Source organism: Penicillium digitatum, chromosome 3 (assembly GCF_016767815.1).
Source record: "Penicillium digitatum chromosome 3, complete sequence".
Taxonomy (NCBI): domain Eukaryota; kingdom Fungi; phylum Ascomycota; class Eurotiomycetes; order Eurotiales; family Aspergillaceae; genus Penicillium; species Penicillium digitatum.
This window is the reverse complement of record NC_089386.1, coordinates 3,392,299-3,410,752: the sequence shown is the minus strand read 5'-3', so window position 1 is coordinate 3,410,752 and position 18,454 is coordinate 3,392,299. Positions and strand designations below refer to the sequence as shown.

Here is an 18,454-nt window from a genome sequence, read left to right as displayed (position 1 = left end):
TCATTTGGTAGTTGATACAGTTAATTCTGGAAGTAACAACTGCCAATGCACATTTCCGTATTGTTTGCCATCTGAATAGCTTTTCTTTACATAGCCTTATTTATCCTAGATTAGGTACTCGAAGCCCGAAGCGTAGAGCAACGGGGGTTGCTGGGATGGGACTGTTTCTGGGATTGGGTCGGCCGGGAGTAGACCGAACGGATGTTCGATGTTGCCACGGCGCGTGTTTTGCTAGGACTCAGCACTAGGCTAGCCAGCTTTGCGATTTCATGGGTTGATTTTGTTTTTGATGAACATTTCTTCGATTCAATAGTGTCTGTATACCAGGTATTGTCATAGCAAATTCATAAATAAAGCGGACTCTCTATGCCTCTTTCCTGCCCGTTTCCAATTGCCAGGCATTGCCTGGAAGCACCAAGATTCATATCACGCAAGTAGTGAATGACCAAAGAGAGAAAATAGGTCCGATCAGATTGAAAAAAAAAAAATCCTGTCCGAAAAGGTCGAGGATTAGGAAGAAATGATATTCACTGCCATGGTCCCCCAGAACTGTATGTCATCCACGCCATTGGAAACTCCGGGGCCCCAAAATACTATAGAACAAGGAATCATTTACGTTCATGGGCGGAGACCACTATCTCCGACGGAATCTGAAGCCCGGGCGATGAAGCTTTGGGGCTGGTCTCGGAAATAGATGGTGCTCTACTTCGTAAGATTGGCGTTGAATCGAACGGGTTCAACTGTTGTTGCCACCCCGCAGACGCGGACGCAGGAGGACACTTCAAGGTTGATTCTTCAAAGAATCCTAATCCTCTGCTTGGAAGCGAATTCGAGTGAATTTGACGGGACTTTGGCCGTGAAACAGCTGGGGCAGGCACTGAATGCCGCGTTGGACTCCGTGGTCTCCTTGAGCTGCCTTCACCATTGTCCACGAAGCCACTGCTGCTTCCAATTCGTGATCGGGTATCGGGTTTAGATGACCTTTTGTACTTGTCGATTTGTTTTTGGAGATCTGAGTTTTTGTATCTCTCTCCTGGGGTCTCTGGGTAAGTTGTTTTCGCCTCGGGTTTAAATCCCGTTTTCACGATTTGGTTATGGGCTTTGGTGGTCATTAAGGCACTTGCTGCATTAAAGAAGCGGGCAACCTTTCGTCTTCCTAGATCGGGCTGGGTGGTAATGTTTTGGTTGGTAGTAGGGTAGTGGACGGGTGTCATTTCCAGATCGGGATTCGGTCTCTCAGCACTTGTTCTAGGGTCTCGCCGAACACTGCTGCCGGTATCTAAGACAGCACACTCGTCACTTAGATCGTTTCCCGCAAGATTTACTTCTTGATGCCCATCTTCTTTTCCAGCGGCTTCCATATCCTCAGAGAGAAGCATATACAGTGATCCCAACACGGCAAGTGCCGTACCAACGATTGGCGCCCATTGACCTGAGGATCGATCGGTTAATGACTTGGTGAAATGTGCGTTATTCAATAGCCAGCATGAGACAAGGGACACCTGTTGCTTACCAATACTTTGTATGGGCTCTGTTTGATACCTCATTGGCGTGCTCCAGAAATTCATTTCACCCTTGACGAGAATTGCCAACACTGCTGCAGCAAATACCGGGATCTCAATGAGAGCTAACCATTTGCTGATCTTATTGGCAATCCTAGTCATGTGGTTGATGGTAGCTCCGTTAGTTCCCTGAATAAGTTCGTCTGGTTTCTGCTTAGGCTTTCCTTTTGCGAACTTCTCCCAGTTATCGTCCAAAACCTTGATCCACATGAACATCAATGACAAGATAGCAGGAATACAGCATGCAGCCGCAATGAGCGTGGTAGTATTGAACGACAGCTCATGAGGCACTGGAATCACATAGACGTTGTTGGCTGCGTCAAGTCGCAACGGTGAGACGGGCCCATTCCCCGGGGTACAGGCCATGCTACAGTTGGAGCCATATTGAAACAGGCCCTCTTTTGCGCCCCCCGTTGAGGCCCAGAAAATGCTTGCCGGGTCGTCACCGGGGCAAATGGTAGGGCTGAGGCGCATAAACTCCACAATCAGGCTTACTAACCCAGCTAGTAGAAGTAATGTCCACAGAAAGATAATATTCCGCCCGGGGTTGTTGAAGTAGGTTTGTGAGAGCCTGACGGTTGCTGGGGCGGCTAAGATGCCGATAGCACACAGCTGGAATGCTCCATAGACATCCATATCGACAGCGCCTATCGAAGATTAGATTCCGTGATTATTCTCAGACGTCAGACCAGCCGAGAAACAAGAACCCGCGGCCAACGGGTCATCAGACTCACCATCAACGTGAAGCACAGCGAGCACAATCCCGTGAAGAGCCGCGACAGCGGGGAAAAGTAACACAGCGGCCAGACAAGCGTTCCGAATCCATTCTACTTTGCGAGCGACCACACAAGCTGCAATCAAGACATAATATCTGACGTGTGTGTCAGTAGTTCGTGATAGCACTGCCTATCGCTTTATGGAGATACCTACAAGACTCGGGTCCCCGGACCATATTGACCGGAAACCGGCCAGGCGCAAACCACTTCAAGATTTGAGGAACTTGCAGCCTCTGTCACGTTAGGGGACGATACAACAGCTCGATTCACAAAGGCATGCTCTAGGAAGGAGGCAAAAAAGGGAATTGCTGGCATTGCATGTTATCACTGTCGGTTTGGGGGATAAATCAGCCAAAAAAGGACAATCTGAACATGTTCTCTACTTTTGACAGCAACTTGATGAGGCACGGCGTGATCTGATAAAAAAAGGGAGAGGAAGAGAACAACAGGAAGCCTTCGGACCGTCTTACTCATGAAGGGCAACTCCGTAGATTGCCCAGGATCGACAGAGCGAACACTGCCCGCACCCCGGATGCGAGATATGTTGTCAGCAACAGCCTCATCTCGGAACATGTAGCCTCTGTCTTGGGAGTAGGTAACCCCAGCTCGAATCTTTATCGTTGAGCCCTGACTCTCAAAAAAAAATGAAAAGTGCTCCCGTGGTGTTCAGCTGTGGCCGCAACGCAACTCGGGCGTCAATACGAGATGGTGCAGTACCCGCTCCCTTTGATTGGCTTGTCCCGGCCTTGTGTATATCGTGCAGTGGTCGTTTCTTTCAGGTTGAGCATTCCAATGAGCAAGCGGATCTGTGATGTAAGGAGAAGTCGAAAGTCATGAGAACGGTAAAATGGTTAGGACTGATGGTCGAAGCACGGGGTGGGCAACACATTCTGACTTGACAGTGCGGGGTTTCAGGGTCGATGATGGGCCATTTTGGATCAGAAATCTCCCATGCATGTCTTACTCTGTTTTCATCGCTTTGAGGTTCAGATCTCAGACCCTTGGGCGCGACACTTTCTCTCGGTCCTATCACGGCTCTCAGGATTGCCCTCACAAGATTAATAGGGAACTGAACTACTTCGCCCGGCTTTTAAACGCTTTTCAAATCCACAAATCCACTTCCAGCACGGAGTTACTCCACATCCCTTGACAGGTTCATTGGCAATTACGATCCTGTTTCTGTCCCCGGCCTAGGTCACATTAATTTGATCTTGTGATTATGAGGGAGTAGTTCAACTTGCGTCTCCCACATTCGTGACAATTTTTTTTTTTTTGGCTTCCTCGGCGTTCAAGCACAGTGAAAAGAAATAACCCGCGGACAATTTGTTCTCCAGTCTCGATTTGACAACAAGATCGTTACATTTGTTGCAGGATTCTTGCCCGAAGAGAATGAATTTACCAGAAATATAAGAGTCGGATCTTCCAATCCAAATTTCTCTTGTTCACATTCCGGTATTTTGTTATCAAGCCTGACTCTACGGCAGAAGCACGACAGGTTGACTACGTGCCTGATGATCGCAGCTATTACCCATTGCCTGTTCAGGAAGGGAACCCTAGAAAGTGATGCAAATATTGAAGATGGACGATGAACTCGATACATCGAAAATCAGAAGCTGGCGATCAATCATTACCCTCATAATTTTTGTCATTACTAGTAAGTGTGGCTAGACCTTAAATGGGAGATTGATACTGACCTTGTTGCGGTACAGATATCATTGTCCTGTTTCCATTTCACATCCCACTTTATGTACCTCGGTGGATCACGACCGGGCTGTTGAATTTTTTGAGTGCCACACGCATAATACCTCACCGGACTCACCCTCGACACAATGACAAGCAACCCGTTTTCGTGAAATTTTGGTTTCCATTGAACTTTATCACGGCTCCTTTGATAGCGGATCTCTTCCTTCTCGCGATTTTGGCTATTGGCCGAAAAGAGGTCCATGATGGAATAGTCGGGGCAGACAATATAAATCCCATTGATATCATGGTCTTCTTCCTCACCCTCGCCTACATCGCCATCTCAATTGACGCCTCTGGCCTCATCCGATACCTGGCCTTCAAGGTCCTTCAAAAGGCAGGCAAGGTCGGCCACCGACTATTCTTCTACCTGTTTGTCTTCTTTTTCGGTCTCGGTAGCTTCATCGGAAACGACCCGATTATCCTATCTGGTACAGCATTCCTCGCATACATGACCCGTGTGTCAAGCAATATCGTCCACCCCAGAGCCTGGATCCACAGCCAATTTGCCATAGCTAATATCGCCTCCGCAATTCTTGTCTCCTCCAACCCCACCAACTTGGTCCTAGCTGGCGCCTTTAAGATCAAGTTCATTGTCTACACCGCAAACATGATCGTTCCAGTCCTGGTAACGGCAATCATTCTTTTCCCGTTCCTGCTCTACATCATTTTTGCCGACGAATCCCTCATTCCTTTCTCCATCACAATGCATGAGCTCTCTGAGGCCCAGAAGAAGAAAGCACCCGTAAACCCCAACATCCCTCATGCCAGAGGAACAACTGAAGAGCAAGAGGAAGCCGACGATAAGGAGGGAAAGCAACTATCCCTAGAAGAGATCATGAACCCATTCTTAGACAAGAAGGGTGCATCTTTCGGGGGGTTCATCATGGCCGCCACGCTCATCACCCTCCTGGCAATCAATGCATCAGGCAAAGAGCATCCCGTTTTTTGGGTTACATTGCCCGCTGCCTTTGTGATGTTCTGCTGGGATCTCGTATTTGGATGGCTCCATCGCCACGAAACCCGTGAAATTGCCGCGAAGGGTCGACGGGATATTGAAGATGCACGGACAGAGCGAGTAACGCGTAAGCGAGATGAGCAGCAAGCGCTCGCAGAAAAAGTGCATCCAGAGACTTTGGGGTTACACCAGTCTGAGACATACGATGGCTCAGACCTGCACCGCCGCAATGAGCGTAGAGATGATGATGTCCCGCTTGAGGGCACCAAGAGTGATATCGCCTGCAAAAATCCCTACCCAGAATGCGGAATTCAATCTTCCAACTCCGTGGTCATCGACAAGGGAAAGTTCCCGGAACTACAGCCACGCCGTGTTGTTGCAACGAACAGCAAAAATCGAGCTCGCGCAACTTCTCCCGGGGCCCTAGACTCGAGACAAACCACCGAGACGATGATACTGGACGAGAAGCGGGGATTTCCGGACCGTCAGGACAACGTCCCACGCTCGTTGGTCTCGCTCGCTGGCGATGTCTATGGCTGGTCGCAGGAGACATTCCCCACCGTGACGGTCGTAGTATCCCACATGCCTTTCGCACTGGTCCCCTTCGCTTTCTCGATGTTTATCCTGGTGCAGGCACTTGTCACCAAGGGCTGGGTGCCGGTGTTCGCGTACGGATGGGACCACTGGGTAGGAAAGACCGGGACAATAGGCAGCATCGGTGGAATGGGATTCCTGTCTGTGATTCTGTGCAATGTGAGTGTTGACTCCGCTGACCGTTGGACCACCACTTTTCCACTTCTCTACTCCCCTTCCAACGCACTACTAACTCGCCATCTTTTAATTCCCAGTTCGCCGGCACAAACATTGGCACCACGATTCTCCTCTCGCGCGTAATCCAAGCATGGCAAAAAATCCACCAAATTAGCGGGATTCCCATCAGCGATCGCACATGGTGGGCCACTATCTATAGTATGGCACTTGGAGTGAATTATGGCGCGTTCAGCACGGCGTTTAGTGCTTCGCTGGCTGGGCTCCTGTGGCGGGATATCTTGGCGAGAAAGCACATCCGTGTCGGCAGTCTGGAATTTGCCCGCGTAAACCTTCCCATCATTGCTATCTCAATGGTGGTTGGATGTGCAGTTCTCGCTGGAGAAGTGTATATTGTCAGAAGCGGTGATCCTCACGTTTTGACTTGATGTGTGGATTGCGAGAGGGTGTTGTTGAGATGTTAATATGGTCGTACGAAACCACTGAATGCAATGATTCTCTTACGCATACTGTTCTCATTGTAAATTTCCTCATGTCAACTTTTGGGTTTGGTTTTGAATGGGTTGGAATTGGTTGAGCTAACTAGTTTTCTTAGGGGTCAGCGCTAGTCCATCGCCGCCCAAGTACCTTATTCCTGGGACGCAGATGGAGGTTTTAATTGATGAAAGTGGCCCGTTGAGGAAGGGAATGGTTTTCAATTGAGCTGGATTATCTGATGTGTGATTGGGTGTAGTGCGAAATTTCAGACAGGAAAGACAGAGATCGCCGGAGCGCTTTGTGCTCAGCAGATCCCATTTTAACACACCGGGCAATTTTGCGATAGAACTCTATATGCATATCCCGACTTGGCTGGAAAGAGAGACCTGCCATACAGGAGGTGGAGTTGTCTCAGCGTGGACCAATATTGCCAACTAGCCTTGCGTTGTTGTAGTTCAAATTCCCATTTTGGGCCAACATGGGATGGGATAGTCTCCGAAGCTGAAAAGGACTACATTACTCCGAAGTGCAACAGTTAAGCAGTTCTCGAAACTAATACCGGGATGCAACTACGAATACTCGGCAGACTACTGGAGCAAAAAAACGAGTCAAACGAACGTATTTCATTCAATCATCCGTCTCCTGTAATTTGCCCATAGGCTAATTTTTGGGGGGAGTACGGGTTCCTTCTTTTAAGAGCACGATCATAGTGATCAAAATTGTCCGGTCGCAATTTCAAGTTCGAGATCTCATCAAGAGACTCAAAGCGTCCATAGCTTGTCAGCATGCGCGCGGGGATCGTAAGCATATGTCTTGTCTATTGGCCAAGTAGGGTCAATCATAGGTAGGATTGCGCAAGAAGGCTCCGAAGAGAAGAAAAGTCTATGAACATAAAAAAAAATTTGGGTAAAATGTGAATGCGGTCCGCTAGGGACACACGAAATGGTAAAAAGATCCAGGGCCAAGAGAGTGGACGAAGAGTAAAAAAAAGGCCCGGTCTCTCTGAGACATAAGTGATTGAGTTCTCAGAGAGACTGGGAAAGAAGAAGAGTTGTGAAAGAGAAGTGGGAAAGGGGGAGAAGGGGGGGGGGTAAGGAGGGAAAGGTCGTCAAGACCATATCCGCTCGCGCAATCTACCAGAGATGTGTTCGCTGTTCGTTTTCATAATCATGGTCATCAACACTGACGCGCGATCGACGCAGCGTTTAGTTGATGTACCACTTGACACCAGCGACACGGCCCTTGTCCATGGGGGCCAGCTCGCCGAAGAGATGACGGGACAGATCAACGGATTCGTTGTCGCAACCCATGCACTTGTCGACCACGATACCAGTGGCAGTCTGGCCCTTGTATGTGATGGTGACGGTCTTGCCGCAGTCACTGTCGGTCATGATACCGTGGGGTAGGGCTAGAACGTTCTCGACGGTACCGTCGTTAGTGGTGCCGCAGGAGCTGGGGTTGGTAACAGTGGTGGCAGTGTCGTAAAAGGTGATGTCACCGTCGCAAGGGGAGCTCTCGGAGCAAACGCCGGTGCTGCCGCTGCTGGTAGTCTCGGTGGTAGCGGAACGGGTAGCAGCAGGGGCAGCAGCAGGGGCAGCAGTGGAAGAGGTCTGAGACTCTGTGACGGGAGCGGGAGCGGAAGAAGTCTCGGTCTCTACGGCGGGAGCAGCGGGAGCAGTGGGAGCAACAGTGGTGGTGGAGGAGGTGGTGGTGGAGGAGGAGGTGGTGGTGGAGGAGGTGGTGGTAGACACAGCCTTCTCCTTGATAGGAGCCTCAACAGAAGGGACAGCGGCAGCGGTAGTGGTCGAGATGGTGCTGGGGATAGGAGTGAAGGAGGTGGTGCTAGAAGTTGAGAAGGAGGTCGTGGAAGAGGTCGTGGTGGAGGAGGCGAAGGCAGGCGCAGCCTTCTCCGCCTCCGTGGTAGAGGCCTCAACGAAGGGCGCAGCGGTAGTGGTAGGGACGGCGCTGGCGACCACAGGGACGACAGTAGTGGTCTGAGTGGTCTGAGGGTAGACGGTAGTGGTGACATCGACGGTGGTCCAGACGATATCAGTGACAGTCTCCCAAACGACGGCGCGTTTGGCGACGGGAGCTGAGTAGCCAGTCAAGGCAAAGAAAGCGCCAGCAAGGGCGAGAGTCTTGGTGATGGGAGCCATTTGTAAATGAATCGGAATAAATTGACTCGAAGGAGTGTGTGGTGTTCAAATGATTGGTCAACTGCACAGCAGGAAGGTTGGGTACTCGAAAGGAACGTGAGTAGGAAGGAATGGACTGTAAGAGAAGGAAGAGGGGAAAGAGTCTCGACTTTATAAGATTACGACAGGCAAGCCAAAGAGGAAAATTGACCCACTTTGATGGTTCCCAGGACCCACTTATCCACCAAACCCATGGATCAAATCAAGCCACGATCCATTGGACAACTCACATCTTTTTCCCTACACGGACTATTGTGCTCCAAGTTAATATCCTACATTTACAACGATGGGATTATCGCAATCGCACCTTCGAGGTACCCGAGCCGGATGTCCCGGTAGATTCTCATTGGGAAAAAAAAAGAAACGCCCAGGGGCTTGTGTGCCACAAAGGTCACTTTTCTCCTGGCCCTAATCCCCTCTGGGGATAGACTGACGGCTGCTTCAGCCGATCCAACGATCCTACTGGACCCACACATTTTTGCCTCTCGTGCCTGGCTGGTTGACCTATCAGAGCCAGCAAACATTTTCTTTCTTTTCCACGGTCCTTTGGGGGAATCCATATCCGCTCTTTTTCATCTTTTGTATTGAGATTTCATCGCATCTGACTGTCAAGTCCCCGTGCAAATGACGTGTGTCTCGCACAAGGTGATGATGCACCCCAGGGGAAAATTGATCAGAGTACTGCAGCTTGTCTGTTCGCTGTCTGACATGTATCGGGGCCCGAGGGTGCAAATCCCGATGTGATTGGACAATGCGTAAGACAAAGAACACCTTTAAGCCAATCCAGCTGGGATGGCATGTTTTGCATGTGTATTATTTGTGCGAAGTAAACAATTTTCAGTCTCCACTGCCAACAGCCTGGACTTGGTCTGAGTTTTTCAACCCGTTTTTAATTTTTTGGGGGGATTTTTTTTTAGTTTTCTTTTAGTTTTTTTTTAAGTTGGAGAGGGCCGAACTCATTTTCCCATGCGAACATCCGGAGTACTCCGATCCATTTACTCCGTAAAGGTCCTTGGCATCTAGACTCTTCAAGAGCTCACCTGTCTCACTTCACTCCGTATCCTGTGCTACTCACAACCCCTCTTCCCAACCCTAACCAGCTGCATCACAAAATGCAGGGCATTGGGCACACACCCTGAACACCCTGAAATCCCCAACATGATCGATACCGAGAACCCGATCAGGGTGCTGACTATGTTCGCACAAACCAAATGAACCTAGAGCCCCGACTACGCAACCCCTCAGCATCTTTGTATTTCAGACCCAACCATCTAGTACCAGAGGGGGGAGTTAGACCCTGTCGTACCAATCGCACCAGATACTTGGTATGAGCTCGGGAATTTGGTTGGCGTCCATACTCCGTACTATCTTCCACTTCATCCAGTTCCCTCTGCTCCACTTGACCGAAGATCTCCCTGGAAAAGGCATGGATGACCACGGTCGGGTGACATGCCTACAAGATATTGCAGACTTAAAGAATTTCAAGGGAGGGTGGTTGCGACGATGGTTGTACTGCCGTAGTCTTCGTGGCGAATTACGCGATGTCGTTAGGCGTGCCGGAGCACACGAAAAATATGTGAAATTAGTCAACAAACGAAGTTTCGGCAGGAAGATTAGTAGGAGTTTTGTCTTGCAACTTCAAACAAAATTGCTCTTATCTTGTTTCTTGTGTTTCGCAATAGCGTCTTGAGTGTTATTCAATGCCCCTTCGGGGGCCGGCTGGTTGTACTCTGAGGGCCAACCGGTCTATCTCACCAAATAGTGTAGCTTTCTATGCTCCTAGATCTTCAGTTGATGAACTTCGTTGAAGCGCTCTTCTTACGTTCCCGTGGCAAGTCGCTAAGGCTTTTCAAATTTCGATCGAAAGTCCCTCGGTTTTCAAATGCGTCCAAGTGCCGCTGGGGCCTCTCTTTCTGTGGTGCCAGACTCAGCACGCAGTGGGAAGTTGGGATACTAGTTTAACCAGGCCTGGGAACGCGGAGAATCCGGAAGCAATACTCCTGGCGTAAAACGCTAGTTTCCCGGCCAGTGCTTGTTAGTCAAGCGAGTAGAACAGTAGCAATGGGAAGGACACCTTGTATTGCATACTCCGAGACTAATTCTTGCTGATAGGAAGTCTTCTACGGGGAGGCTACTACATATAACTTCGTTCCTGAGTCAGGCACATCATGAAGAAGGTTCCACCTTGCTTCCTCAATCCCTTTTGGGACTTGCAAAGTCCCAAGATGATCACAGGCACAAATTTTCAGAAGAGACAAAGAGATCCTCAGGCATCATCTCTCGAGGTGCCAACGATACTTCATCTTCACAAGTCTTTGAAAATATTCCCGAAACGACAGGTAATATCCATCCTCTTCCAATTCTGTGCCATCTGGAAGCTTGGTCTCCTCATTCGAATCGACTAAAGAGATGGTAGGCTCCGGTCTACATTTTGTAGCACGTTCTGCGCTTGACATCACGCATAATGTTCTACTCTTCACGATGAGACCTTCGTCGATTCGCACCTGCAGGACCTAATGCCTGTTTGTGAGGCAATGGTTGCTTTTGCAGAAGCTGAGAAACTCGAAGGTACGACCCATAACCGAAGAAGAACAGTTGTCCTTTCCTTCCTGCGCACCTTTTTTTTAGCATCTTTGTTGAAGAATTTGATCGAATCTAGACCAAACTCGTCATTTGTCTACCCCGTCCTGGAATTGGCGATTCGATCTTCGAGCGGGATATTGGTTTCACGGTAACACCATTCAAGGTGCGTTTTGCCCTTGACAGCGGACGGAAGTGGTTTGTCGCCATTTTCGGCAACAGATTAAACCACAGCGACCCCTTTACCAGATCCTTTTGTCGTAGATTCTGCTGATCGTCTAGGACACGAAAGCCATTTTCATCCAAAAGATAATGATTCATCGGACGAACCCCCCCTAGTCGCGATATTCGGCTTGAGTTGATCGAAAAGCTGCTTAGAGAGACCAAGATAATCGGCATGATAACGCTCTCCTTCAATCGTACGACAAGTGAGAGCTTTGAGCTGCGCAGGGAGTCTTGACAAAAGGTGATAAATCCAGTTATCTCCGAGCTCTTGTGGGTCCTGGTTCCCGCATTATTAGACCTTGGGTGGCTGCCTTGCAAGTCTGTATGACGCTCTAAGCTAAACCGACGCTACCAAGGAGGTGATTCCATCACTTTCTCCTGAGTAGAGTCAAGTGACTGGCCCTGTGGTGGTCGATCGCTGAAGGCATTGCGGCTGTGGAGGGCGTGCGCATAACCGCTGGTACAGCACATCGAATTCGCGTGCTAATCAATTAACTTTCGTGTGAATTATTGGGTTATTTAATGAATTTGGAGATCATCGGACACCTTCAACATCGTGGATGTGGGATGAAATTAGTTGCAGTGCGAGACGGTCGGAACATGAGAAGCGTAGCACTTTGAACAGGGACTGCAATTCTTCGAGGGCGGGGCCAGCGGCAGTTCCGGACCGATCATTGGACCCACGTGGCCCCGTAACAAAGCTAGCGCGCGTGCACATCAAATCCAGTAGTAACAAGAGTTCATCTATTAATACTGATGCTAGCACATGCATGAAACAGGGCGTCAACCATCACTCGAGGCCACTCATGTGTCCTCAAAAGCCAGTGGGTTCATGTCGCTAGACAAGGTCGTCACAGTGGGAATCTAACGAACAGATCGACCAACCATGCCCAAGACCGATGTTGTCGAGGCTAGGCTCTCCCTACTCCGTCGAAAACCAGTCCACATATCTCTGGCCGGCAGCTCTGGAGATATTAAGAAAGCACAGTCGCCTCCTGCGTGCTCACGATAACCAACGCGCTATGTTGTCTCCATCCGGACGACAACTGAGTATGGTGTTTTCTGTATGTCAAGTACGCCTTGTGCCACTGCTTATGGTCTTGTTTGGGGTCACTTTCATCCTCTTCGAGCTACGATCGAGACAACTTTAATGCCATCAGAAATGGAACCCTTGGGGTAATGGTTCCACTTCAAGCCTCACCCGAAGATCTTTCAACTCATGATTACTGAGGTGCTAAAAGTATTCGCCATTACCATTGTCGGCCGGCCTGGCAAGCGGGACAGTATCATTACGGGCTCATCGCTCAGAATTTCCACGTCGAGTTCATCGATGGCGTGACTCCCGATGAAGTGGATGCTAAATCCCATCCGTAGGCAACATGGGGCACTGAAGATGTGTTGGATGTCATTCCTAGAGAGATTACAATGCAGAAGGGGGCTATATATATCCCCAAGCACATAAACTGAAGTTGACAGGAACAGAAACTGCTAAAGTTGGTACAAAGTACTCCAGGACAAATACATTCAAGTCTACAGATCCTGAGATTCTTTTTTCTTGATTTTTCACGACGAGGAATGATCCTTGGGGTATGTTTTCTCCAAATATGGACTCTCAAGCGTGAGAGCATGGAATCTTTTGAAATTGCCCAAGGGACATCGAAAAATAGCCTGTGACGAGGTGGCATTCCTCTCCGGCGTCCAATTGAGAACAAAGTACAGGTGCCCATGCTATTTATGCTATTTCTGGCACAATCACCAGGCATTTGGAATTGACGCCACAAACCCATTGCCAGACCTTAGGTCAATTTGGACGGTGTTCATCCGAGGACATCGACACCCAGATTGTCTTCCACGGGCCGCCTTTCTTATTCGTGATTCTGAATGATAGTCCGCTGCTCTACCCTGGCTGAGGGTAGCCTTGATTAGGTATGTTGTGTCCGCTTCAGCCCCCGTCTGTCCCCCAAACCACACCCCCATTACTTTACTGTCGTTGCAGTGATCACAAATTCAGTTCGATTAACACATCTTAATAGATCTCGATGCCTGATTGCACCGTTGATCTTGCTCTTGTATTGACCCCTACTAACAAGTTTCAGTAGGTTCACTCTTAGTGCCCTCAAGGCGCTTAAGAGCAAACTAACTATTCAACGCTGTAAGGTCAATGAACAGACATGTTGGCATTCTCATAATATCCCCCCCCCCTCCCTGGGCTCGACTGTTTTCCGGTGTGTTCCAACTCCCAAGCCCACCGTGTGACTTATATAACTTCAACCGCAGCACCTGAGTTGCCCATTTTGCCTTCCAATTTTGACAAGGAGGCTGATTTCATCATGGGCCCAGCGGGATTTCTGATACTACTCTAAGCGGGCGATGCCTCTCTTATGGCTGGAGATGACCCCAACAATCGTTCCACAAGTCCAGCCGATAACACGGCCATTAATCCAACCTTCACACTGGGAGACAAACTGGTTATCTCATGGAGGACAACACTTGATAAGTTCAACGTCTCCATCTGGTAGTAAAATTTGGTAGAGGCAGGTGCTTCCAGCAAGGGAAATACTTAATGTCAGTTTAACTGTCAAGGAGGCTAAATGGGAGAGATGGTTAACACTTTCCAGCGAAAACACACTCCACTGAAACAGTCACCAACTTCACATGGGTAGTCCAATTGTACGAGTTTGATTTTTTGTACTCCATCGAATTCTTTTTCTGGATCAACCCAGACGAAAAGAGTGGGTTTATCTCGACGCACTTCAACATCACCGAACCATCCTCCACTGCTAGCACTGCTTCTTCGTCAACATCCACATCCACATGTACATCGACAAAGACACAAGAAACGGCCACTACCTCCTCCTCCTCCACCACCACCACCTCCGCCTCATCGCCTTCTTCGGACCCAGCTGCTCAAGTATCGGAGTTGACCATGACCGGAAAGATCGCAGTAGGAGTCAGTGCTGGTGTCAGACTCCCGATACTGTGCGCTTTGTGTGCGCTTCTCTATCTCAAGACACGAAAGTCCGATAACGAGATTCAAAAATTAATCTCTCCCCTAGAAACATTGCCCCTTTGGAGGGTTGCGCAAAACCAGCATGCCGCGTTATCATCACCCAAGGAGATGCATGGATCCAGCCTGAAAGCCTCTGTTGCCGAGATACCTTACCAGTCATGTCAATGAGAGGAAGTACTGGTGATATGTGTTGCGTTGCAGTACGACCTATACGAAGCTGCATCCCTTCACTAGATGTCCTTTATGGCCTTGCTTGTATATGTCTTGAATTGTCTTGGTTCATCGGGTTATACTGAGACAAATCTTATGACATGCACAATAACTGATGCTTGGTTCCTTGGAAGAAAGTTGCCCATAATGAACACTGCTCTCTGCCAGGATAAATATAGGAACACACTAATGAAGGTGTTGTATATCACTAGAGCTCCGGGACTGTTAACCAGTCCAACAAGTCTTGGTCCAAATTCGTTGAATAGTATACTACTAAAAGCAATATGCTAAACAGCATATAACTCCACCCCATGGATCCGTCTACCCCTCACTAGCTCCGGATGTATCTGTAACCAAAAAATTGGGCACTGAGATTAGGAAGAAGATGCTCAAAGAGCCGTGTAAGCACCGAGTACTGGATTCCTCTAAATTCGATTGACTGAATGTAGCCGAAATTGAAGTGCTATCCAAGGACGTAGGATACTCGACTTTGTATGGCGGAATAAAAAATAATGGAGGCGTCACATTACATCGACGGCGCCAATCTCGATTGCGTGGGAGTTCTATATATGAGATTTGGCGTATGAGAAAAGCGATGGTTGTAAAACAACCAAATTTGAATTAGCGTTGAATGAGGCCCAATTGCATGTTAATGATGAAGAGTTGACTTGGAATTTCAACAAAACTTAGAGCGATCATGAACATCAAAGACGCAGTATAAGAGCAGAAGGCAAAGGTGATGGGGCTTGCCATTGTGAGAATGAGTGTCGAGCAGCAAAGTAGGTGATGGCTAGGACTTGGGATATTCAAGGCCAACGAAACTCGTCCTGTACAACAAGGGAAATTTTACACTTGGTTTACAAAGTCTTCAAGGGAAGAATGAGAAACATAACACTTCGTTCAAGTAATAGTAAGAAAGTCCAGGAAATATCACAAACCCACGCCGAAACCCACAAACAAGGGGGAAAAAAAAGAAAGAAAAAAAAGGAGTCCATCAAAATCATAATTTGAGTACATGCGAGAAGCCACGACAGAAGACATGACTATACACAAAACTCAAAGGAAAACATCCAGAAGCATTAAAGGCAGGGAAAGCTTAACCCTGACACATGATGCAAGCATCCTTGTTCTCGATGCTGCATTGCAGGGCGGCATCCGAGAAGATATCACCTTCAACAGCTCTACTCTCTGCATCCTCATGCTCATCTTCCGCGGCAGCGTCAACAGTCTTGGTCACGATAGCAGGAGCAGAAACAACAGGTGCAGTGCGCGTTGTCTCCTCGACAGGGGCGACGACCTTGGCGGCAGCGGTCTCGGCGCCATTGGTACGTGGAATTGCCGAGTAAGCGGAGGTACTGATACCGCCGGTGCGCTTCTTTGAGCGAGCGATGTTGGTGTCCTCGACGAGGAGCTGCTCCTGATCGACGGTGAACTGAATGGGGGCGGAGGCGGCCATGGTACGCAAGTAGTACATTCCAGTCTTCAAACCCATCTTCCAGCCGGCAAAATGCATGCTGGTGAGCTTGCCCATGGTGGGCTCTTTCAAGTGGATGTTGAGGGACTGCGACTGATCGATGAAGGCACCGCGGTCAGCGGCCATTTGCAGAATATTGCGCTGGGAGATCTCCCAGACGGTCTTGTACAGGGCCTTGATGTCGGCTGGGATGTTGGGAATGTTCTGGACAGAGCCACCATCGGCGATGATGCGGTTTTTCATGTTGTCAGACCACAGGCCGAGGTCGACAAGGTCCTTCAGGAGCCAAGGGTTGACGACTTGGAACTCACCAGCCAGGACACGGCGGGAGTAGATGTTGGAGGTGTAAGGCTCGAAGCACTCGTTGAAGCCCAGAATCTGACTAGTGCTGGCAGTAGGCATGGGGGCGACCAGCAGACTGTTGCGGACACCAGTCTCGGCAATCTTGGCCTTCAAAGAGGCCCAGTCCCAGAGATCAGTAGGGGTGCGGTCCCACATGTCATACTGCAGAATGCCCTGCGAGACGGGAGAGCCAGGGTAGGTCTCATAGGTACCCAGCTTCTTGGCAATATCGGACGAAGCAGTCAGGGCACCGTGGTAAATGGTCTCGAAGATCTGGATATTGAGCTGTCTAGCCTCCGGAGAGTCGAACGGCAGACGCAGAGCCAAGAAAGCATCAGCAAGACCATTGACACCAAGAGCGATGGGGCGGTGACGGAAATTGCTCTTCTTCGCCTCAGGAACGGGGTAGTAGTTGATATCAATAATCTTGTTCAGATTGTGAACGAGAACCTGCACGACCTCGTGGAGCTTGCCGAAGTCATACTCGCCTCGGGCGGAGTCAACGAAGGTGGGGAGAGCCAGGGAAGCCAGGTTGCAAACAGCCACCTCATCAGGAGCACTGTACTCGACAATCTCGGTGCACAGGTTGGAGCTGCGAATGGTACCAAGGTTCTTCTGGTTACTCTTCTTGTTGCAAGCATCCTTGTAGAGCATGAAGGGGTTACCAGTCTCAGTCTGGGCCTCGAGAATCGCGTACCAGAGCTTCTGGGCCTTAATGGTCTTACGGCCACGGCCCTCCTGCTCGTACTTTGTGTAGAGAGCGTCGAACTCATCACCGTAGACATCAGCCAGGCCGGGAGCCTCATTGGGGCAGAAGAGAGTCCAGTCACCATTGGCCTCGACGCGCTTCATAAAGAGATCGGGGGTCCACAAAGCGTAGAAGAGGTCACGAGCGCGAACCTCCTCCTTACCATGGTTCTTCCGCAGATCGAGGAACTCGAAGACATCGGCGTGCCACGGCTCCAGATAGATGGCGAAGGCACCGGGGCGCTTGTTACCACCCTGATCAACATAGCGTGCAGTGTTGTTGAACACACGCAGCATAGGAACAATACCGTTGGAGGAGCCGTTAGTTCCACTAATGTAAGAACCGGTAGCACGAATGCGGTGAACATTCAGACCAATACCACCAGCGGTCTTGGAGATCATGGCACACGTCTTAAGAGTATCATAGATACCCTCAATGCTGTCTGCGCTCACGTCAACCAGGAAGCATGATGCAAGCTGGGGTTGGGGAGTAGCGGCATTGAACAGAGTAGGGGAGGCGTGAGTAAAGTACTTCTGGGACATCAAGTGGTATGTTTCAATGGCCTTCTCAATATCCTCACCGTGAATTCCCACAGCTACACGCATCAGCAAGTGCTGGGGACGCTCCGCAACATTGCCGCTGATGCGAAGGAGGTATGAACGCTCGAGGGTCTTGAATCCGAAGTAGTTGTAGTTGAAGTCACGGTCGTAGACAATGGCGGAGTTGAGCTCCTCGGCATGCTTCATAACTATCTCGTAGTGCTGCTTTGAGATCATAGGAGCGGGCTTATTGTTCTTGGGGTTCACATAATGGTAGAGATCGGAGATGACCATGGAAAATTGTTTTTTGGTTTGCTTGTGAAGGTTGGAAACGGCGATACGTGCAGCCAGAATGGCGTAGTCAGGATGCGTAACGGTCATGTATGCAGCGGTCTCAGCAGCCTGAGATTAAAAAGGTTAAAATCATCCCACAAGCTGGGGTTCAGTAGTCGAACACACCAAGTTGTCCAACTCGACGGTGCCAACACCCTGGTAGACACCAGAGATGACCTTCTGTGTGATGGCTGCGGCATCAACGTGCTCAGGGTCGAGGCCATAACAGAGTCTTGAGACACGTGCGGTAATCTTGTCGAACTGCACGCGTTCCTTGCGTCCATCTGCGGTTTGTATTTGCGTTAGCTCTCAATCTGAAGAGCGTGGCAAGAACATGTGGTTGTGGCGAGATCAAGGAGGAGAAGCCATCTCCTGCCACTAGTGCCTCTATATATCAAACAGTCATGAATGCACTTACCTCTCTTGTAGACGAACATTTTAAGTCGTGATGAGATGGTAGGGTGCAGAAAAGAATTGAAAGTAGTGGATAAGGGTATCAAGATCACAGAAGCAGGAG

At 49.4% G+C, this 18,454-nt stretch overlaps 4 protein-coding genes across 4 annotated transcripts; 1 reads left to right on the top strand and 3 right to left on the bottom strand.

Moving 5' to 3' along the window:
- Positions 1-608: 608 nt before the first annotated feature.
- Positions 609-2,653, bottom strand: Pdw03_8759 (Transcription factor; the record flags this gene model as incomplete). The annotated part of the gene is made up of 3 exons (XM_014682476.1): positions 609-2,209; positions 2,297-2,433; positions 2,493-2,653. The coding sequence occupies 3 exons, from the start codon at positions 2,651-2,653 to the stop codon at positions 609-611; spliced, it is 1,899 nt and encodes a 632-aa protein (XP_014537962.1).
- Positions 2,654-4,325: 1,672 nt separating this feature from the next.
- On the top strand, positions 4,326-6,232 carry Pdw03_8758 (Arsenical pump membrane protein, ArsB; the record flags this gene model as incomplete). The annotated part of the gene is made up of 2 exons (XM_066102054.1): positions 4,326-5,789; positions 5,885-6,232. 2 exons carry the CDS (start codon positions 4,326-4,328, stop codon positions 6,230-6,232), a joined length of 1,812 nt encoding a protein of 603 aa, XP_065957137.1.
- Positions 6,233-7,486: 1,254 nt separating this feature from the next.
- Pdw03_8757 (Allergen Asp f 7) lies at positions 7,487-8,437 on the bottom strand (the record flags this gene model as incomplete). The annotated part of the gene is made up of 1 exon (XM_014682474.1): positions 7,487-8,437. One exon carries the CDS (start codon positions 8,435-8,437, stop codon positions 7,487-7,489), a length of 951 nt encoding a protein of 316 aa, XP_014537960.1.
- Positions 8,438-15,597: 7,160 nt separating this feature from the next.
- Positions 15,598-18,374, bottom strand: Pdw03_8756 (Ribonucleoside-diphosphate reductase; the record flags this gene model as incomplete). Its single annotated transcript, XM_014682473.1, has 3 exons — positions 15,598-18,006; positions 18,064-18,221; positions 18,356-18,374. 3 exons carry the CDS (start codon positions 18,372-18,374, stop codon positions 15,598-15,600), a joined length of 2,586 nt encoding a protein of 861 aa, XP_014537959.1.
- Between the last annotated feature and the right edge of the window lie 80 nt (positions 18,375-18,454).